At 41.4% G+C, this 23,163-nt stretch overlaps 1 protein-coding gene and 1 non-coding gene across 2 annotated transcripts in view; one reads left to right on the forward strand and one right to left on the reverse strand.

Moving 5' to 3' along the window:
• The first annotated feature begins 6,909 nt into the window (after positions 1-6,909).
• Trnaf-gaa (transfer RNA phenylalanine (anticodon GAA)) lies at positions 6,910-6,982 on the forward strand. Its single transcript has one exon. It is a non-coding gene; the product is annotated as a tRNA-Phe (tRNA).
• Positions 6,983-14,358: 7,376 nt separating this feature from the next.
• The window catches only part of Ppp3ca (protein phosphatase 3 catalytic subunit alpha), a 275,845-nt gene continuing 267,040 nt past the window's right edge, over positions 14,359-23,163 (reverse strand). The window contains exons 12-13 of the mRNA XM_052179166.1: positions 22,065-22,162; positions 14,359-15,888 (exon numbers count right to left, since the gene is read on the reverse strand). Of these exons, the coding sequence (XP_052035126.1) occupies positions 15,692-15,888; positions 22,065-22,162 (295 nt within the window). The 3' untranslated portion in view covers positions 14,359-15,691. The remainder of the gene's footprint in view (positions 15,889-22,064; positions 22,163-23,163) is intronic.

Consider the following 23,163-nt stretch of genomic DNA (forward strand, 5'->3'; position numbering starts at 1 on the left):
CTGGATTAGATCATCCTGCCTGTGGGAAAGTCATTCTCTTGATGGATAATTGATGTAGGGAGGACCACTGTGGGCAGCAACATCTTTTGGTACGTAGTCCTGAGCTGTATAAGATTGATCGCAAGCCAACAAGCTAGCTCATAAACACTTCTCCATGATTTCTTCTTTAGTTCCTAGATGAGTTTCTGCCTTAACTTCCCTTAATAACAGACTGTGACCATGAAAGTGTAAGATAGAACATGTCTTTCCTTCTCTTAGTTGCTTTTAGTCATGGTGTTTACACCATGTTACAAACAAAACTCAAGCTACAACGGTGTGTGTACTTGGAAGAGACTCTGAGGTAATCAGTATTCTCCCATAGTCGAAAATATTGGCTTGTGTCCCTCTCTGGCTGCTGCTGGTCATTGGTGATGTGCATATGCTCAGACTGAGTCGCTTATTCACACACCTCACCACTGACACTCCTGCTGATCTGGATTTACAGTTCTTCACAAACTTCTAATACTCATTTTGACCTTGGGCATACATTAATTCAGGTTCTGTTGCTATGATAAAATACCATGACTCAAAGCATCTCTGGCCTAGCAGGGTTTATTTGGCTTGCATGCCCTGATCACAGTCCATAACTGAGGGAAACTGTGGCATGGGCACAAGCAGGGGCAGAGACAGAAATCAATACTGCTCACCTAATGTGATTTCTTAAATAAGCCAGGACTACCTGCCCAGGGGTTGTATTGCTTAGAGTGGGATTGGCCCATTCAGGTTCATCATTAGTTGAGAAAATACCCGAGATATACCCAGAGGCCAATATGATAGAAGCCATTTCTCAACTGAGGTTCTCTCTTCCCAGGTGACCTCAGTTTGTGTCAAGTTGACAAAATCTTAGCAACACAGTGTGTCTTGTTAGGGTTTTACTGCTGTGAAGAGACATCATGACCAAGGCAACTCTTACAAGGACATTTAATTGGGGCTGGATTACTGGTTCAGAGGTCCAATCCATTATCATCAAGGCAGGAACATGGCAGCATCTAGACAGGCATCATGCAGGAGGAGCTGAGAGTTCTATATCTTTATCTGAAGGCCATTAGAAGAAGACTGGCTTCTAGGCAGCTAGGATGAGGGTCTTAAAGATCATGCCCACAGTGACATACTTCCTCCAACAAGGCCATACCTACAAATAGTGCCACTTCTTGGGCCAGGGATATTCAAACCACTACAACAGTGTAAATTTTCTATAATGTGATTGTTATTTGCTTTGCAGTGTTTGGGGGATCACATCCCCTGCTTTCTTCCCTAATTTCCAGCATGTTATTAATTTTGTTCAGTACTCCCCTTTCATTTCATTGTTCATTTTATCTTTAATAAGCAGCATCCCAAGGACCACCAGAGCTTTCCTGACAAGGACCAGCCCTTTCTAGAAGAGTTCCTGTGTCTGATGCATTAACTCAATACATATTGAGCTACATAGCTAGAAACACCCCAAATATTCTTTAAATAAACTAAAGCATACAAGAAACCTGGGTTTTTTTATGACTTGGAAATATTTGATAGAGGATGCCGAGGTTGAACTTTAGAATTCTTAGATTGTGGCTCAATAACAAAGACTCCTTATCATTAATGGAATAAAAACAAAGTAGTTGTTCAATGATTTACTGAGAAAGATCTGGGCCACAAATCTCTTTATCAATACCATGAGCAAATTGAAGCAAGGCATTGTCTTGGGAAGACATTGGGATGGCACAAAATCGGTGATTCGGGCTATAAGTGAGGGCGAGAGAAGGGTTAGTATTAGTGTTAGTGTTAGTGTTAGTGTTAGTGTTAGTGTTAGTGTTAGTGTTAGTGTTAGTGTTAGTGTTAGGGTTAGGGTTAGGGTTAAGGTTAGGTTGGAGCCTATGAAGGATTGTGTTGGAGTTTGATGGAGCTGTGCCAGCATTGCTAAATGCTGAAGAGAAAATGAGGCAAATGCTTGGAACCTGCAACATCACTTCCTCCAAAGTTCAGAATGGACAAGATCTACCTAGGAGAAAGTTGGATGTTTTGAGTAAACATTTGCTAGGCTTTTTTATGAGAAACATATCACTGTCTCAGTAGCCAAAGAACCATTTGTTTGATCACATCTCTTCCTCCAATCAGTGACATTGGGAAGTCAAGTCTTAGATGCAGAGTCCTATTCTTTATGGCTTCTCTGCTTAGAGTCATAGTAAGTTTATTCTGCCCACTAAAGTGGAGCTAGGGTAGAACTGGTCAGTCAAACAATTCTGCTGCATAAATTTGGTTTGTAATTGTGCCCCAAATTGCTTTATCCTTAAAAAGTTGTGATACTCAATGACAAGAAGACTGGGGAGTCAAATAAAACTATGTGGCTGTTACATAACACAGCTTAGGGTTGTGGGTGACAGGGAGAAAGTGTTAGCCATGTGTGTTGATCTTCTTTGGGGACTGGGCATGGCAGGATTCAGAGGAAGAGGGATACAAGTTACTTAAACTGATTTCCATTCCGAACATGGAGAAAAATAATATTAGGAGACTTGACATAACAATGAATTCAGTATTTTCAGGTGACATCTTTAAGCATGGTCTGGTAATTAATTTTCTTCTCATTCCTCTAGAACTGAGAGCTTCAGGAAAGTAACTGATTTGGTACAAAACAAGTCACAGATGAAATGTTAGACCTTCTGTATTGGAATGAATGCAGCCACAATGATTCTCACCCAGCTGCTGTATTTATTGACCTGAGTCCATAATTTTCACATGATATCTATTCCTTGCAGAAAGCCTTGCTAATAGGAGGTCAAACATATTTGTTATGGAATTAATTAACCACCTTCTAAGCTAGCTCCCCAATGCATCAGTTTTGCCTTAGGACACAGGCTTAGAGTTTAAAGTGGCAATGTTCTGTAGGAGAAATAAGAAAATAAATTAAAACTCAGGGCAGATGGCCTGGTTTGTGATGGGGAAAGAGGTCAGGTGTAATGCTGCATTTCATTTCATTTCCAAAATGAAAAAATGCCTACACCTTGGCAGGAAATCCTGCTCTTCTGATTCAGCCAAGGAGGTCAGGTCAAAACTTTATCTTTTAAAGAAATAGATCATGTAATTGGTTTCTTGAAAGTAATTGCAAGTTGGCACAATTGGAGAACTGGTCCCTCCCCTCCCCCACCCCTCTGGAGACATACTCCTCTGAAACTAAGCAAATGTCAGGATGAGACATTCGAAACCTAATATTTGTCTTCTAATTCTCAAAGACTTTATTGTGTGTGTTTCCTGTAGACTTGTATACATGAACTTTCCTAGGCTTGTGTAAACTGCTCAGACCAAACCTCCTCTGATCACCCATCCCTTAAACAGGGGAGCATTGCAGAAAAAGTGAGCTCCACACGAAAGGACACCCCATGATTTGAGGTCTTCCAGGTTTTCTTTTCTTTTCTTTTCTTTTCTTTTCTTTTCTTTTCTTTTCTTTTCTTTTCTTTTCTTTTCTTTTCTTTTCTTTCTTTCTTTCTTTCTTTCTTTCTTTCTTTCTTTCTTTCTTCCTTCCTTCCTTCCTTCCTTCCTTTCTTTCTTTTTTTTCTTCTTCTTTATTTTTTTTTTTATTTTAGTTTCAGCAAAGATTTCTTTCACAGTACTGTCTGACTTTATTGAGACAGGCTTTTGAGCCAAAGCTGGTATATAGCTGCGTATAACTCTGAATTTCTGATGTTCCTGCCTCTACATAATGAGTCCTAGGATAGCAGTTGTGTGTCACCAAGCCCATGGCACATGATCACACCCAAGTCTTCAAGCATGCTTGGCACCATTTTACTGAACCAAGTAAGCTACATCCTCAGCTCTGCCATTATGAATCTTGACATGCTCATCAATTCATGCAGAAGAACAATGTGCTCCAATGGTCTGACAGCTCTAGTGCCAACATTTGGAGGCTGGTGGATGGTGAGTTTGAGTTCAGCCTGGTGTATACAGCATGTTGCAGGAGAACCAGGCCTCGGTCGCAGCAGCATCCTATCTCAGTAGCTCTATCATGTCTCTGCTCTCTGTCACCTTCAGCCTCCCTTAACCCCACTGAAGCAATGATCTCAGCTGCCCATCACAAAACCTCAGTCTTTTGCAGAAGACCATAAAAAATGGTACAAATTGGATCATTTTAGTATTGGAACTTCTGTGGCTAGAGCCTGTTGTGCTTCTGTACATCTCGAGACAGCTATTACTGCAGGCTCCTTTCAAGGCTGTTTGTTTGCTTTGGAAGTTTCAGGACTGTTTGCTAAGATAGAGGCGGCTTCTTACTCTGCTGCTGGAGACAGATTTATTTCCTGGCAGATAGAATGGGAATGGTCTCCTTCTCAGGGACAGCTTGAAAGGATTTCCCAGAGACCATTTTTTTAAGGTGGTGGTATCCATTTGACAAAAGGCCACCGTGCATACAGTGCTTATCTGGGTGTGCCACTGCATGGTGTCCGCAGATTGAGGCCTGGAGGAACAGATTAGAAAATGGTTGGCTGAGGTTCTGTGAGTCCCAAAGTCCTTTATCTCACATTCAGGATAGCCCCTGCCTCTTGTCAGCGTTGATAACATCATAGACAGCTAAACTATTACATTTTTTTGTGTGTGTACTTCATCCCTCAGATCTGCCTCAATTTTTAACATTTTCTGCTCCAATCTGACTCATTATGTCTTTGCATGTGTCAATAACATTGGCTTCCAAGCACTATGATAAAAACATCCCACAAATCTGACACCTGAAAACAACATAACAGAGGGCTCAGCAGTTAAGAGCACTGGGTGCTTTTCCAGGGGACCTGAGTTTGATTGATTCCCCTCACCCTCATAGCAGCTCTCAGCCATCTGTAACTCCAGTTCCAGGTTATCTGACAGCCATTTCTGCTCTCTCAGACATCAGGTGTACACAGGGTGCACAGACATACTTGCGGGCAAACAACTGGACACGCAAAAGTAACCTAAAAACAATAAGGGAAGCCTCCTGTCTCTCAGGGTCTGGAGGCTGTAATTCTGAAATTAAGAAACTGGCAATCAAGCCTAAGTTCTCTATAGGAACTCTTTCTAGTTTCTTCATAGACTCTTGTAGTTTGTCAGAAAATGCTGACCCTGAACTTACAAGTGTATAACTCCGGTGTCTGCTTCTACAGTCACACAGCCTTCTCCCAGCCAGTCTTCATGTTGCTGTCCCCTTCTAAATTGATAGATTGGCCTAGAGGACTATCTTACAACTCACTTAGATCCATGATTACTGTTTCCAAAAAGAGCACATTCCAATGTTGTAGGGGTGGTTAGACAGAGTGAGGTATCTCCCAGAGGTACACAATTCAACCTCAACAATCAGTTTTGTCTGTTTATATTTGTTGGTAATCACTATTCAGCTGAATGGACACACTTCAGTTAGTGTAAGTTTCTGCACAAACACAAGTGTTCATTTCTCTGATGTAACTATGTAGGGGCTGGAGTCCTTGCTGGTCTGGTCATTTTTTTTTCTTTTTTTTTTTATTCGATATAATTTATTTACATTTCAAATGATTTCCCCTTTTCTAGCCCCCCCCACTCCCTGAAAGTCCCGTAAGCCCCCTTCTCTTCCCCTGTCCTCCCTCCCACCCCTTCCCACTTCCCCGTTCTGGTTTTGCCGAATACTGTTTCACTGAGTCTTTCCAGAACCAGGGGCCACTCCTCCTTTCTTCTTGTATCTCATTTGATGTGTGGATTATGTTTTGGGTATTCCAGTTTTCTAGGTTAATAACCACTTATTAGTGAGTGCATACCATGATTCACCTTTTGAGTCTGGGTTACCTCACTTAGTATGATGTTCTCTAGCTCCATCCATTTGCCTAAGAATTTCATGAATTCATTGTTTCTAATGGCTGAATAGTACTCCATTGTGTAGATATACCACATTTTTTGCATCCACTCTTCTGTTGAGGGATACCTGGGTTCTTTCCAGCATCTGGCAATTATAAATAGGGCTGCTATGAACATAGTAGAGCATGTATCCTTATTACATGGTGGGGAATCCTCTGGATATATGCCCAGGAGTGGTATAGCAGGATCTCCTGGAAGTGAGGTGCCCAGTTTTCGGAGGAACCGCCAGACTGATTTCCAGAGTGGTTGTACCAATTTGCAACCCCACCAGCAGTGGAGGAGTGTTCCTCCTTCTCCACATCCTCTCCAACACCTGCTGTCTCCTGAATTTTTAATCTTAGCCATTCTGACTGGTGTAAGATGAAATCTTAGGGTTGTTTTGATTTGCATTTCCCTAATGACTAATGAAGTTGAGCATTTTTTAAGATGCTTCTCTGCCATCCGAAGTTCTTCAGGTGAGAATTCTTTGTTTAACTCTGTACCCCATTTTTTAATAGGGTTGTTCGGTTTTCTGGAGTCTAACTTCTTGAGTTCTTTATATATATTGGATATTAGCCCTCTATCTGATGTAGGATTGGTGAAGATCTTTTCCCAATTTGTTGGTTGCTGATCTGTCCTCTTGATGGTGTCCTTTGCTTACAGAAACTCTGTAACCTTATGAGGTCCCATTTGTCAATTCTTGCTCTTAGAGCATATGCTATTGGTGTTCTGTTCAGAAACTTTCTCCCTGTACCGATGTCCTCAAGGGTCTTCCCCAGTTTCTTTTCTATTAGCTTCAGAGTGTCTGGCTTTATGTGGAGGTCCTTGATCCATTTGGATTTGAGCTTAGTACAAGGAGACAAGGATGGATCAATTCTCATTCTTCTGCATGCTGACCTCCAGTGGAACCAGCACCATTTGTTGAAAAGGCTATCTTTTTTCCATTGGATGTTTTCAGCCTCTTTGTCGAGGATCAAGTGGCCATAGGTGTGTGGGTTCATTTCTGGATCTTCAATCCTGTTCCATTGATCCTCCTGCCTGTCACTGTACCAATACCATGCAGTTTTTAACGCCGAAATAGCTTAGTTGGGAGAGCGTTAGACTGAAGATCTAAAGGTCCTTGGTTCGATCCCCGGTTTCGGCAGTTGGTCTGGTCATTTTTTATCTGAAGTTATTTTACTGTATTCTAGGTGTTTTTCCATTGAGATTATGGTAAAGATGGCATCGAATGTGTGCTGGAGAGCCTCAGATGTCACATAGAGGATTTATGTGTCTTTGTGTATATGTGTGACATGCTGTTTATCCTCTATTAAAACAGGACTATAGTGGTGTAGCACTGTATGGGTCACCTTTCTGTTGCTGTGACAGAATGCCTTGACAAGAAGGAACTTAGGTGAGAGAGGGTTTCTTTTGGTTTACAGTTCTAGAGTGGGAAGTGTCACTCATCACAGGGAAGGCACGACAACAGGAACATGGGCCAACTTCTCAGTCAGGAGGTACAGAGGTCATATACATATTCCTGTATAAGGAAGGGAGGGAGGAAGAGAGGAAAGGAGGGAGGGAGGGAGAGAGGAGAGGAGAGCAGAGGAGAAAAGAGGAGAGCAGAGGAGAAAAGAGGAGAGCAGAGGAGAGGAGAGGAGAGGAGAGGAGAGGAGAGGAGAGGAGAGAGGGAGGGAGAGGAGAGGTGAGGAGAGGGGAGGAGAAGGGAGGGGAGGGGAGGGAGAGGAGAGGAGAGGAGAGGGGAGGAGAAGGGAGGGGAGGGGAGGGGAGGGGAGGGGAGGGGTTAGGAGAGGAGAGGGAGGGAGGAAAGTGGAGCCAGGCTAGAAACCCTCAAGTCCCATCTCATCCAGTGATATACGTCCTCCTGGAAAGACTCCATTTCCTAAATGTTATAACCTTGGTACCAACTAGAGTCCAAGTGTTCAAGCACCAGACCTTGTATAGGATATTTTATATTCTGATCACAACAAGCTCTGCTGCTTTCTGTTTTTCCAGCCACCATGATGTTGAACATTTTTCAAGGTGCACAATTTTTTTTGTGCATATCTTATTTGGTGGTCCCCCCCAAATCTCCTGTGCGTTTAAACTTTGCTTGTTATTGAGTTTAGGAAGATTTGAACATTCAAGTTCTCAGATAGAGGTACAATCTGCCAACATTTTTCTTCCAGACTACAGCACTCTATGAAGCAAGAGAAAAAAAATACTTTTAATAAAATCGAGTTAATCTCAGTAAGAATTTTCACTTCTGGCCTTTGATTTTTATGTCAAACTCTTTGCCTAGGCAAGGCCACAAATATATTTCAGGTTTTATTTTTTTCTAGTGATTTCTTTGATTTTGTATTTTATGTTTAAAAATGAAATGCACATCCATTTTATTTTTCATTTTGGAGCAAGTTACCAGACAGAGGGCCAAGCTCTCAATTCTTCTGTCATGGGATCGCCAACTGTTGTAATGAATTCTTTGAAAGTTATCTCTTGCTCCACTAAACTATTCTTCCATGTTCCCTAGTTGCCCATTTGTAGGCAGGTATCTGGTCTCTCTGCTGTTGCCTGAGCTTTGTGTTGGTCCTGTAAGCAGAAAGCTACTCAGTAGCAGAGATATAGGATGCATATCTTTGGTGGTACTGGAGATTGAACAGACCCTAGTGGTATGCTACCACTAGGCAATATTACCCGCCCACAGTTTAGACTCTTTTGCTATGGATTTTAGAATCAGCTTGTGTATGTCTATACTTAACTCCTTCTAGGAGTTCTGTTGGAAGTATGTTAAATGTATAAATTCGAGAAGAACTGACAGTTTAGCTTCATTGCGTCTCTGAACTCATATATTTAATGTGACTCAGCATATTTTTAACACACACACACACACACACACACACACACACACAGAGCTTTAGTTGTCATAAATAGCTTAGTGAGTTTGAGCAGGAAACGTAGTCTCATCCCTGTCTAGATATTTACTGCTCTCTTCAAAACTCCCTTAGTAAATGCCCCCCTTGCTGTGCATACCAATTTTAACCCACAGAGCCACAAACTTCCTCTGATTTTTATTAGACTCCTGCGTAGAAAGACCAACCTCAACCAAACAAAACATCATAAATATTTTGTTTGTGCCTTTCCCCCATCTGGATTTACTGCGACCCTGCTGAGGTAGTGGCTACACTGCTGCAGTGAGCAATAAATTGGGCTTTGCTGTATTTATAGGTTACTTCTTCTGTTATTTTCCACTAGCCAGACAGTGTTGTTTGAGGAAGCAATGCCAGGTGCTTATGAACAGTTCTCTGCAGCGGAGGGCAGATGCCAGCACCCTGAGAAGGATGGGGACCGCCTGAGTCCTTGATGATACTGTCCATCCACCAAATTTATCCTGAAGCTACACCAGTCTCAGTAACAGCAACGCCTCTGTGGTAGACTACATATAGTCTACCAGGCACATGATTTTATTCATGGAAGACTTCTAGATGCGAACAACTCATCAAGCTGTATCCGGTTTCATCTTTCCTCCTCATTCCTCCTGTGCTTTAAGCCAAGTGGTTCCAAAGTGGTTGACTTGCTTCTTGGCTCTTACATCTTCTCCCAGGCTAACATCTTCTTCCCAGTTTGCCCTCCCTCCCCCAGCTAATCCTCGTAGGAAAGCTGCAGATACATACCATTTTTCTTACTAGGTGTTTCTGATCACACAAATACTCTCAGGGGACATCACCTCACATGCACGCGTGCACACAGTCAGGCACACACACACACACACACACACACACACACACACACAGGAGTTTCAGTCACAGAATAAGTAAGCCTTCATGTAACTCAGTAGGCTGTTGAATGCAATGAGCATTTCTTGAGGGCTTATTTTATGCCTTGCCGACTCCTTCACTTACATCACTCTTTTAATTCATGCAGAGAGCTTGAGAATTCATCATCCACTTGGCTGAGAATGGAATGGGATTTTATGATGCTCAGAAAAGGTCTCACTGTTCTATGGTAAAAAGTAGAGTAGGGCAGACTCATATCTGAACCAGTGTGGGGTGTTTCCCACAAGCCAGCCCGTATACACAGATGCCGACTCACACTCCTGTTCAAACATGGTGACAGAGCAGTCTGGGGATTGAATTTTGCTGTTCTACTGACTTTCCACTTAGCACAGAGAGCTGTAGAATCAGTATACCCTATCAGTCCTCTCTCTGAGCTCCAGCAACCATCGCACTCTCCTGAAGTACTCACCCATACTCTCCCATGGCCCACCAGTCCTTCTCTATAAACAGACCTGTATTTATTAGCCTTCCAAAGGACCTGTCAGAACTGTGATTAACTATTTCTCACTAGGGTGTTAGCAGCTGGCAAATGGCTTGTGGTTTCTGTCGCTAATGTGTTATCTTTTAGCAAAAAGACTTTTCAAAGGAAGGGCTTCTTTGACTTGAAAGATTAGTTCTCTCATGCTAAAACTTCAATGTCATTATATGGTTCTTTAAGGTAGGCTGTGCTGAATATACAATTGGTAAGTATTTTTCTTTTAACATTAGCTTTGTATTTTTTTTTAACATTAGCTTGTATGTGTGTGTCTGCGCACGCACACACTCACAGCACAGGCCCTTTCATGCATGTGAACGGAGGAGGGCAATTTGCTGGAGTCACTTCTCTCCCACTAGTGGGTTCTAGAGGCTGAGTACTGAACAGATGCTATCAGGATTGGTCGCAAGTACTTTTACTTGATGAGCTCTCTTGCTGATCCTTAAAAAAGCATTTAAAAAAAAATACAAACTCTGGCAAAACAAGTTGTAACGGTGACCATAGTAGTTATGATGAGACAGGTAGAATAAAAGAAAGTTATACCTTAACTTTAGGCTCTAGGGAATTTGTACCAGGACTTGGACCATTCAATGGGAAAGCTTCAATCCATTTTCTTTGAATATTTGCTGCACGGAGTCTTAGAGAGTCCTACATTGTGAAGGCATGTGGAGAAAAATCTGTATTCCTGCTTGCCTTTTTCTTCCTCCAAAAGACACCAAGTCTCTCATGTTTCTTTCCAAAACTTCAAAGAGAAGCAACTGTTCTCACAACAGTGTCGCGTGTGAGTGGAGTAAAACGTTGAAACACAGGATGCACAGGATAGTTCTCTCCTCCCCGGAAGGATGATGTGTCTCACCCCAGCCCAAAGATGAAGCTGGTGTCTTCAGAGGAGAGCCATTCCATATAGGGAATGCATGAGTGAATCACGAGAGGCCCCAGAAGCCTATGGCTACACGAGCACTGGGTACAGGCAAACATGGCTGCAGTCAAGTAGGCATGAGCCTGGAAAATGAGCTGACTGCCAAGAGTCACAAGGTGAGAGGAATCTTGCATGTCACCTTGAAGATGCAAGAACAAACCTAGCCATTCCCAGCACTTGGTATTCGAAATTTTGTTTGCAAACGTAGGTGAGCGTCTCCAGAAAGCCAAATCCTTAGACATTGTAAGCTAACTCCAAACATCTTGGATTTTGGAGTATTTCTGATAGGTGATAGGTAATAGGCAAACTTATTACAAAATGTCATAAATCCCCAAACTGGAAACATTTCTGGTTCTAAAAATTCTGAACAAGGGATGCTCAATCTCTGTAACTTAAAAAGATCTCAAGCTCAATCCCACCACCACCTCCTTGCTAATCTATAGGAAACACTTCCCAGTTGCTATTATGAGTCATAATAGCTGTCCGTCTGTATGTGTGTCTATAAAAGACACCCAAAATATAAAACCCACAGAGGCCTCAGTGAGTTGATGCAGAGCTCAGTCCTGAGACAGCGTGTCTGCAAACACAAAGTTTTGAAGCAATAGTTTAGATTGAAAAACTGTACAGAGACCTCAAATCTTGTTGAAGTGATATTCCATCCTGCACTGCTTTGAGGACATTGAGACATGGAGCAGGTCACTCTCTATCCTTGAGTCAGTACCTCACCATGCACAGTGCCTAACCCCTTCCATGCAGGTTTCCTTAAGGCATTTATGGTGTCGAACTCGCAGCGTCGTCTGTCACCCTTTGAGTAAAGCCTGACTCGTGGAATGCCGGCTCCTTTCATAGCCTCTTGAACGTTATTGAACGTAAATGCTTCTCCAAAGTCAGCACTGTCTTCCAGAATATCATCGCTAACAGGACTTCTGTGGTTTATCTGCTGAATTTCTCTAGGCTTTGCTTAAAGCAGACACTCCTTCTGGGTCTCCATCTTTAACACAAACTCCACTATGTCGGTTGCCTCTTGACAATATAGTCATCAGAAATAGGTACATTTTGTTCTTTACTTTGTGTTTCTTGTTACTATGTATTTATTAAAAATACAAGTAAACATAGCATAGGGCCTAGTTAGGGATGTTCCTGGTATATATTATTTAAAAAAAAAAAAAAAAACAGGGAAAGAGCCCATGAAGCTCCATGCAACGCATGGCACTAACTCACAGTCCTGCAGCATGCTGACATTTAATATGATACTAAAACCTTATATATGCCTCGCGGACTGCCTGACGCAGTGGCTGTGTGTGTGTGTGTGAGCGCACATGCACATGAGTGAAACATCAGAATGTACAACAGGGAAAGGGATGGTCAGAGCACAGCAGAAACATCTGCTTATGAAATGAACAAAGAAGACGGCCACACCCCCAGGGTAGAGAAAGTATCTTGTGGTTTGGAGATCTAGAGTTTGTCTAACTCAAGGGGCCCAATGAGTGACAGACATGAAGTACTCCTTTAAGTCAGATGAGGAAGATTATCCCATCTCTGTAGCTCACTTCATCTTAAGGCCCAATTTAAGGGTAGGGAAATGGATACGTACTAAAATGATCTCATGTGGGTACAGCATGGCGGACAGAAAGCGAGCATTCCGGGACTGAAATGGTTCAGAGGGCTTTCACAGCACCACAGGAGTTCCCCCCTGGAGAGACCATGAGACACTCCGGTACTCAGTGATCCTAGGAGATGGTTTGTAGACAGGCCGCTTCTCATTACAGGTGAGCCTCTCAAGTTCCCTTATTAGACTGCACATGTAAGATGAATGCATTTCAGACAAGGAAGCTTGCTGAGGAAGACTACCAGATCTAGTCCTCCAAACACTACAGAGAAATTTAGCAGAAACTGGTGCCCCGTAAAAAGCAAGTCACAGTGGCACAGGTAGAAGCAGCTGGGGATGAGAGTGTGCCTGGATATGTGGGCGCCCCCACATGGGCACATGTGTTTGTACCCAAGTACCCAGCAAGAGGACGCAGGAATCCAATAGTCTGCCCACATCTTAAAGAGACAGGACTAACAACAAAGATCTGCAAGTGTTGCCAATCCCCGAGAAAGACCTTCAACTCCATATTGATTTGACAGATCAAATTATTGTGTAAAAAAAAATAGTGTCTCTTTCCTAACACTGAGCAAAAAGACAAGCAATACTCACATCGACTGCTTATATCAATGTCAAATGTTTATTTCTATGCCATAGTTTCCTTAGCACAATTTGCAAAAGAAAGGAGTCCAAAAAACCTGATCATTATTAATATTTTGGGGATATTTTCTCTGTAGTCAGAAGAAAGAAAATACACACATTGGTACGAGAATGACCATTTCTTTCACAGCATTCTAGTGAGTTGCATGTTTTCCTTGGATGTCACTTTTGTGGGGGAAATAGCCACAGGAGAAACGTTTTGATTCATTCAAATAACCACGGGGAAGTTTTTGTCAGCGAATATATCTTTGTTTTGGTACACTTCATTACTAATCGCCACACTCTCATTACTTAATATAATAGGCATAATTTATTACATAAACAAAGTGCAGTGGAAAATGAACAATGTTAGAAACAAACTGAAATGTGGTGTCTCCTAAATCTCCTCAGGATAACAACTAAAAAGCATGTGAATACAAACTCCTTATCAGTACAAATGCAGACCGGCTGTGTTGGAAATGCACTTAGGAGACTCTGCTGGGAGGGCGTCCCATACCATCGAAACAACCTGACAACCAGCTGATGACGACTGATTCCAAAGTAAAGGAATGCTCTGGTTTCGTAAATCCATCCTGCATGTAAGGGAGCCAGAAGACAGCATTTGCTCTGTAAGTAGACTTCTCTTGCCTGACTTTTGAGACACAAACCCACCAAGACTTTTACAGCAGAAGTGGGTACCACTCCTTGGATTGTGCGGCCCTTGGCAAGCAGCCTGTCCTAAGTGTTCAGGGCTGTGAAAGGCCAGCACCTGGAGGACACCGCGGTGGTGGCTGTGCACAACACTCCCTTCAGCGGACTCAGTGAAAGGATGAGCATTCTTTAAGTTCATGCACATTTTATTGAGTAGTAATATAAAATGCTTTTTCTTTGTCATTGGTACAGGTGCATGCTTTGATCGCCAACAATTCAGAAGTCAAATTACAAAGGCAAGGCTTTAGGCTGTAGTGAATGACTTGGGCACTTATACAATTGTTAAAAAATATGAATGGACTTTTGTTGTTGGTTGTTGTTTTTCAGAATGAACCAGTTGTAACCCGTAACTAATATACAAAGGGAAGAAAAGTGGAAAAAAAAAAAAAAGGACGTATCTTGTGGCACATGACAGAACAGAACGAAATAACTAAACTGGTATGACATTAACGGTTACCATGCATTTAGAGTTTCACATGTAACTACAAACTTATTTAAATTTCACAAAGTTTGCTAAACATGCCAACCATCTATGTGTGCACTGACAAGCTTATGTTAAAAACTTTTAAGAATACTCTCCCCTTTAGATTTTTTCAAAGCTTTTGTTTTGATTACAAAATTTCAAAGGCATTAAGCATTTTTGAGAATATAAAGCACGCCACTATACATACATTTCCAGGATATGTCAGGCCACTAAGCGCATTACAGTCCATACAGGCCGATACAGCCATTTTATTTTATTTTTTTCTTAAAAAACATGCATAGGCAGATTTTTTTTGTTTGTTTTTGTTTTTTACAGAATATAGAGGTTTCATCACTGCACTATGGTGTCGTGTTCACTATACTTAAAAATGCACCACTCATAAATATTGAATTCAGCAAGCCACAACCAAGACTTGATTTATCAACAAAACCCCTAAATATAAACAGCAAAAAAAAAAAAAGATGGGTATAATTATTCCAGTTTTTTTTTAAACTTAAAGAAAATGTATCCACTGCCAAATTAATAATGTTCTCTGGAAAGAAGGGCAGTCAAGCAAACTAAAGGAACCTGAGGTAAGCATGATCTATACAAAATTAAACTGTCCTCTTTTTTTTTTTTTTTTTTTTTGGCATTTTAACAAATTTGCAACATTCTTATTTTTTTTCCACGTTTTTTTTTTTAAGACTGCCTAATTCAGTTTATAGCCATTGTCTGACAAGAGTAGCAAAACATTATCAATAAATAGTCCTTATTTAGTTTGTACATCTTTTTTTTCTGTTAAAAATGTTTGATGTCTTCCGTTTTAGTGCTGCGACTGTAAACGTACAATAGAGTATAAGAAATTAGACAAAGTTTTCGTGTCCAGTAACAGAATAAAAGGCCTTTCATTAACCTATCTAAAAGTCCCCAGTGCAGTAGGAAAACGTGTTCATTCCCCTAACATTGCAGTATAGACTAGCATTAGCTTTCTTTTTAAAACTTTTTTTTTCCTAGAAGCATTTTTTTAAAGGCATACCCAAAAGAGGTGTTTAATCACCACCCTCACCAAAATATAGTTTATTATCTCTCTCCCTCTTTTTTTTTTTCATGATAGTGTAAACTGAATCCAATTCCTGGCCCCCAGAGCAAACAAGCTACTGTCAGAGGCAAGAACATCCAACTGCTGAGATGCAGCAATCCCATCATGCCCTGCAGCTCAAAAAAAAAAATAGTGAACAGGAAGTGGTCACTGAATATTGCTGCTATTACTGCCATTGCTGTCCGTGCCGTTAGTCTCTGAGGCGAGAGCCTTGTTGATGGAGTTAAGGTTGGCGTCGGAGGGCATGGCGTCTCTGCGAGGCGGCATCCTCTCGTTAATTCGGTCTAAGCCCTTGGCCTCCTCGAAGCTAGTGATCTTATGTTGTGGTGAAAATCCTTTGATAGCTAAATAGAAAATCATTAAGAAAAGAGAGAGAGCATTAGGTGGAGCGTACGGAAGGGCACCACAGCTGCATCAAGTGAGGTTAGAGACTTCGTAGTGGGTGGGAATCCTTTAGTGGAGAGCAACGTGACAGGACCTGAAGACAACACAACAGACTCCTTACCATACTGGAGGGAACCAAGGGTTTGAAAACAGCCAATGTCTCTTGCCAACCAAAATGTCCTCTTGAAGAGTTTAAGATGTAAGCATTTCTCTTGTCTTCATCAAAGTTTAGATCACAGAAATCCACAGTAGATAAGTAAAGGAAAAAACTGTTCCCAGGCAGGGCTTCTGGATCCAGCAACACTGGCCACATCACTGGCTTGGTGGCCCCATTAATCCTGACCTAACTAGACTGCACTACCCCCATTCTTACTCTGCCACTGTGCTAGTAATGGTGAATTCTGTGGAAGCCATCTCTAATCCCAAATTTCGCCATGGCTTAGAACAGAAGGTCTAAGGAATTAGAAAAGGAATTGACAGGGACATTTCTTTGCTATCCCCAAGGCCAATAAGATCGCCACACTGTGTGTGTGTGTGTAGGGAGGCGAGGATTATAAGCTGCTTTCCCACTTAACAGGAAGATGTATATAGATGAGGAAGTAAAAGAAACTTGAAAATAAAGATCACATGACTATGTGGAGAAGCATTCTCTGCCCTTTAGCAGTCAACAGGTCAAATTGATGTTCATCTGGTACCATTAGTGCCTAAACTAAGGAGAACTCACTCTCAGTGAGCAACACACACTATAGGTGGTGGCTGAAGAAGAACCAATTGGTTTTGGTACTTTTAACTAAAACCTTGACTTCTCTTTGGTTGTCCTCTAGTGACCTTTAGCATGCTAGAGATAACGAGAAGTATTTGTGAAAAAACAAAACAAAACAAAACGGAAAAAAAAAAAAAAAAACTTCCTCAGTGGGTGTACCAACCGTGAGCTGAAAATAAGACACACAGACGGGGAACCAATGGTATCAATTAGCTTTTACTCCCTGTGAAGTGCAAGCGGGTGCACCTATGGGAGGCCAGTCACCAGTGCTGAGTTGGGCTGCATCTCCATGGCTTATTAAGGACAGCTTCAAGGTAGGTGTACCCTCGCCACATTTTGGGGGTGCAGTGGGGAGTAGAGCAGTTTAAAGCTGACACTTTGCCAGCCACTCATATAAAAATGTGCAGCCCTTCATTAGTATGGATGACATTCCTAGAAGATTCACACAGTTGTTTAAAGCTCATTATAAAGAAAAACAGATTGTTCCCCCTCTGCATTTTAAGGTTAGCATAATGGTGATTAGTCAGGTGTGAGGGGAAGAACACAGGGAGATGGGAGGAAAAACCAAGGCCCAAAGCAAAGCTTCATAATTCTGTAATTCAGTAATAAGCTGGGAAAAAAATACTAGAGCTGTTCTGACAAGCACCCACCCTGAAGATCAACTCAATTATTTTACTTACTTTTTTTCTAAATGATATCATCTCATAATCAAAAGTCTGTCATGATAAATTATGAAACTTTGATTCATTTAAAGAAAAGAAAAAAAAAAAGGAAGCTCTAGGTTTTGAAGCCAGTGAGGTCAGAGCACAGGAATGCAAAACCTTGTAGAACAGAGGCTAGTTGGGGATGGGGCTCCACTTCTGACCACATCTGTCTACCCCTGTATAGAAGGAAGCACTCTGCTCTAGTTGCTGGTCAGACAATGGTGTTAGCAATTTACATTGGGAGTATACTTAGCACAACACAGAGCCACAGAGTCACAGAAAAACAGCCAAACTCTCAACAGGAATGCACACTGCAGATTAGATGTTGCCAAGAGGAATAGAGAATTCCCACATAAATAGCAGTTTGCTCACTGCTATTTAGGAAACAGTTGTATTTTTCTCTTACATCACTGTCATTTCCCCTACCATATCCAAATCATGAGCAAATTGTAAAGCTAAAGTGACACGTTTTACATCATACCAAAGAACTGTATATGCACACAATTTTGTTAAAAAAAAAAGTTATTTTGCAAGAACAAAATACAACTGGAGAATTTTGTTTTAAAGGGGAACTTCAAGTTATTCTTTCAAAAAAACTTCCAGAGGGTGTGATATGCATAATATTAAAACTATTTTCATGTACAGTTCTCAGATAACCAGGTAGTAAAACAGCATTCAATTAAAAATCAGCTACTAATGGGTCAACTGCACTGCTCTTGCGAGGTGCTACTAGGCAGGTGGCGATGAACAATTCTTGATATCCCCTGAAGCTCCTAGCAAGAGACCGAGCATAGCACAGACAGGTGGAACGGTTAATTAACTGTCTGCATGACAGTCTTGTGATTGGCCACTTCCACAGCAACAGATACCCTTTGAGCTCCTAATAATACATTTTGAATGCTAACTTTCTCCCCAAATATCAACTGGTTAAAATTGATAAGGGTAAATGTTTACCTCTACACATCTGTCTCACATTGGAATATTTTAGAGACATAGGTGATGTTGAATCATAAGCAAGCATTACCCAGCACATCTGTTGTTACAAGCTTAAGAAGACTAGAATCAACTTAATTTTATTCTTTCGTCTCTGTCCTACCGGATCTGAGGGAGGGGTGGTTCAGCTCAAAGCATATTGTTTTACATATCACTTGTCAAAGCAGCTGCCATAGCCCCCCCACATCATTCATGATATATAGAAATTTCAGTGTATATATATGTATATATATATATTACAATCCTTTAGTTGTCTGCAATTAGACTAGGTTCATTGTATACAAAAGTCAAACATAGCTTTAAGGGAAGAAAACAAACAAACAACCATAGAAGGACATTTTCCCCTTTAAAGCAAGAACATTTCGGTTAATACTGAGCCACAACTGTTAGCCCAACACCCACACACTCTGTACAAGCTACAGCAAATAAAAAGAAATAAAAATTAAAAAAAAAAAAAAGAATACACCCAGCAGAGCCCTTGTCTGTTGCAGGGACAACAGAAAGGGGACTGGCCAATTTACCTTCATCAGCCTCAATAGCCTCAACAGTAGCTGAAGAGAAGAAAGGGAGTGCAAAATGAATGAGAAAATGAGTCGAGGATTCTTAACTCTAAAGAACAAGTCAGTGACGATCAAAGGAACTGGGGGTGTGTGGGGACACTAATGTTCCTCTACGTGCTGGCTACTGGCACAGACAACCAGACAGAAAGGTTAGAGAAGAAAGGAAAAATAAAAACAAGGCACACCACACAAGTGAGACATGTCAGTCATGGCCTGCAGACACCTGAGGGAATGAATGGGTGGCTTGATGTCCTGGCTCCCTAATCACTGACAATCCCTGCCTCCCCCGAGGGACGCAGGCAGAAAAGCTTTGTGCCCTGTGGGTTGAGCTGAGGACTTGCGTATGGAAATCTACAATGTGTTTCTGATTCTTACGGCATTTCAGAATCCATGCTTGGCTTGGTGATTTGTAGTTGCAATGCCACAGGGATCGGATGAGCTCTGAGCTGGGTTGTGATGCCGGCGCTATACTTTGTTTCTGACTAGTGAAAGGCAGTGTTTCCAGAGATAGAAATGCATGGGGGTGAGAGCTGGACTTAAAGGGAGATGAATCAGGCTCTGTCTGGGGGGTATGTGGGGCGAGGGAGAGGGGGACACCTAGAAATTTTTAGGGACAATTCCTGGCGGAGGAGGCCAGGGAGCAGAAGCAAACCACAGAGGGAATGATAAGGCCTGGTCATCTTTTATTAGGCAGACTGAGTTCAAGGGTTTTTTTGTTTGTTTTTTTTTTCCTTGTTGCAATTCCATTTTTAGAAACAAAGTTCCTCAAGTCTTGCATGTCAAGTGGGGACACTGCAGGAGTCACAATAATTCTATCAGCACCTTCAGGAACAGGGTGTCTCAAGGTTGAAGTCCCTCAGTGAGGCATCTTATGATGTGCTGAATTGGCAATTTCAGATCAAGTAAGCCCACTGTCTATTTAGACTTTACCACCCCCTGTGCAGATAGATATATGGGTTTCTCAATGCTATTATAGCTAGGTGGTGTTCCCTTAATTAAATGCCAAAATTAAAGTGTTGTCCAAGTTCAAAATGCTTAACATCAATATTTTACCCTTGGACTTCAATTTGCATTTTCTCATAATTTAAAATCTACAACTACAACAAGGGCTGCATATGCATGCCAGCTAAGAATGCATTCTGGATTCCTCATAACCACAGAGATGAGCTGACTGACCAAGCTGTGGGCAGCTTATCCTTTCAAGCCAACAGAAGGGGATCAGACATAAATCCTGGAAACAGACAACGCAGTAACGCCGTGGTTTTAAATATATACTGAATTGTCAAATTCTCAGGAGAAATGAAGTCTCTACCTAGTGTGTGTGTGTGTGTGTGTGTGTGTGTGTTTGTCGCATGCGTGTGCATGTGTGTGCATGTGTATGTGTGTGTATAAATTTTACATGAACAACACAAACAGATGGATTTAAAATAAAAAGAACTCGACTACATGAAACTACAAACACAGGTGACCATCTAAAGGTGACACTGTCTACTGTAAGCATTTAAAGACCTTAGCTTTAGAAGCAAAACTGAAACCTGGAACCATACCAGCACTCCGGGAGCAGAAATACACACAGCCTAATGTGTCCTCAGCACAGGAAGTCTGCGGTCGGGCACTGACTGTGCGTGTGTGTGTGTGTGTGTGTGTGTGTGTGTGCCTCTGCCTGCCGTATGTTGAGCTTATTAGAAGTTATAAGTTTCCTTCAGCTGGGCAGAGGTGCATTCTGCTCATATAAATATCTCCTTGTGTTTTCTCAGGATTCTCATTTTAATGGAAAAGTTTATTTTATTTTATTTTTTTTGGTTTTTGTTTTTATGAAGTGATTAATTTCTAACTACAGATTTACAGGGGACTGATTTTTTTTTTTAACCTTAGCTATTACAGATTTTCCTTCTTTTGCTGTGCTGTTTTTGAACTTTGGGGGACAACTCAGAGATAGTGATTTTAGAGGAAAATTATCTGAAAATAAAGGCTATGATTGTTGTCACTAAAGTGTGACAGGCTGACAACATCATGCTCACGGGTTGACCATTATGTGCTGTGCGGAAGAAATGTCTTCATAACGTAATGGTAAAAACACCTGAGTCCTTTGGGATGGAGAATAGGAATAGAAAGGAAAATATGAGAAAGATCCAGGGAGAGAAATAAGCAGGAGGCTGAGATTGTATTAAAATACTACAGTATATTTTTGCTGTAAATTTTTTTTTATCTGTTGAAGTCTAACCTAAGAACAAAATTTCCATATTGTATGCTATACTTTAATTAGTGACGTTAATTAAAAAGGGTGAAAAAGTAAATACAACAGAAGAAAGAGTATAATTATGTTGTCTACCCTGGATGACACTAGCTACCTGTGAATATTTAAGTTAAATTTAGGGGTCATTTAAAAGATCTTTTCATTTGTACTGATTATCTGTCAAACATTCAACGGTATGGTGTCACCAGCAGCTTTTGCAGACATTAGAAATTCTCATCATCACAAAAATTATGCTGGATGGTACTTGTGCAGACAGTTATGACTAGAAAGTAAAATGCCTACTTAGAAGAGATGTTATTATTAATTAAAAAGAACCAACAACAAAAAGACCCAATAAAATATCGCTGAGATCACTTCTCTTTTTGTATTTCTGATGAATCAGAGAAAAAAGCTAATATAAGTCTCGTTTCTGTTCAAGTGGATAATTACATTACATTTATATTCTTTTGAATAAGATCTATAATTATGCGCATATATGTATATACCTTTCACCAGTCATGTAGAGAAGCAGACTACTGCTTAGGATGTGACTGAAAACTTACATTAATGCAGTGGCTGAAGGAGGGAGCTCCAAGGACTCAAGCCTCCTGAGTTTAGGTGTACACAGGCGCCCTAGGTGAGATGCCCTGATGCTAGGCCTGAAGAGAGGGATGCTGAGGCTAGGGAGAAGGAGGGTGTATTGCAGTGAATGAGGGCGCCTTCGTGGTAGACATGTCTGACTATAACCTGAGGTGTGGGGTTTAGCCTTTCTTCCAGCCAAGAAGAACTGAAACAAAGAGTGAGCTTCAGTGAATAAGATTCAAGGCTCTGCTGACAGAGGTGGCCATGTGCTCCCAGTCACATCCCCGGGCCTGCTTACCGCTTTGCAGAGTTTGCTTCCCGCCAGAGAGCACTCCGCTGGGGAGCATACCAGTCGGGGTCAGGCCCTTCAGGGTCAGCACGCTCTCACTTTCTTCTCTGGAAGACACAGAGGGGTTGTGGAAGTTAAAGTTTGCTTTCTTTTTGTGGATTAAAAAAAAATGACACATGAGAACCCATATTTACCTCATATTGGCTCTGTGGATCTTTTTGTTTTATTTACAACCCAACCCAAGACATTTTTATCTACTTAAACAGAGAGAATACTCAATAAATGACTTCAGTGATAAAATCATGCAGTCGTGGAGTTATAACCTCTTATGTTGAAGATCCTGAAGGGGATTCTAGCTTTATGGCTTGCTTCGCAAGGCAAAGCTGTGGCTGTGCACCTCCAGTGACAACAAGGACCTGTGTACCCAGCGAGCAGCAGTCCATGCAGAAACCTGCTTCCTTCACAGCGAAGGCCTCGGCAGTCTGTGAAATCTGCCTATTCAGGAATTATTTCAGGCAGGCCACTGAAGGACTGTGTGTCTGTCACATGACAGACAGAGTGATGGCAACTGGCAACCACGAGCAGCTGGTAACATTTCAGAGCTTCTTTCTTCACAGAGTTGTTTACATGAAATTCTTTCATGAGTCACATGACCTGGTTTTAAAACTATTGAGTGAATCATTTTTTTCAATTCTCCTTATTATCTAGCAATCACTTTTGACTTACAAACTCAGTAATTAAGAAGCAACTATGAAATAGGAATAACATATTATCTATTATCTTTCTATATGATAGATCCTGCAAGGTTACATGTGCAGCGAAAAGTTTATAATACATGAGTATATGTACAAGCACGCACGTGCACACACGCACGCACACACACATGCACACCCACAAAGTTATCCATGAGCACACACACACACACACAGTGCTCAGTAGCCACAACTACCAAAAGTTTTATGGGGATTTCTAGCATGACTAAAAAAGAAAGTCTCCCTAAGATCTGTTCCTTTTTTCAATTCAGAACCTGGGATTCCTTGGATAGGCTGCACATCTCTTAATGCCTCTAACCCCAATTATCCCCTTTAACTCAGTGCTTCTCATAGCA

Source organism: Apodemus sylvaticus, chromosome 4, assembly GCF_947179515.1.
Source record: "Apodemus sylvaticus chromosome 4, mApoSyl1.1, whole genome shotgun sequence".
Classification (NCBI taxonomy): Eukaryota; Metazoa; Chordata; class Mammalia; order Rodentia; family Muridae; genus Apodemus; species Apodemus sylvaticus.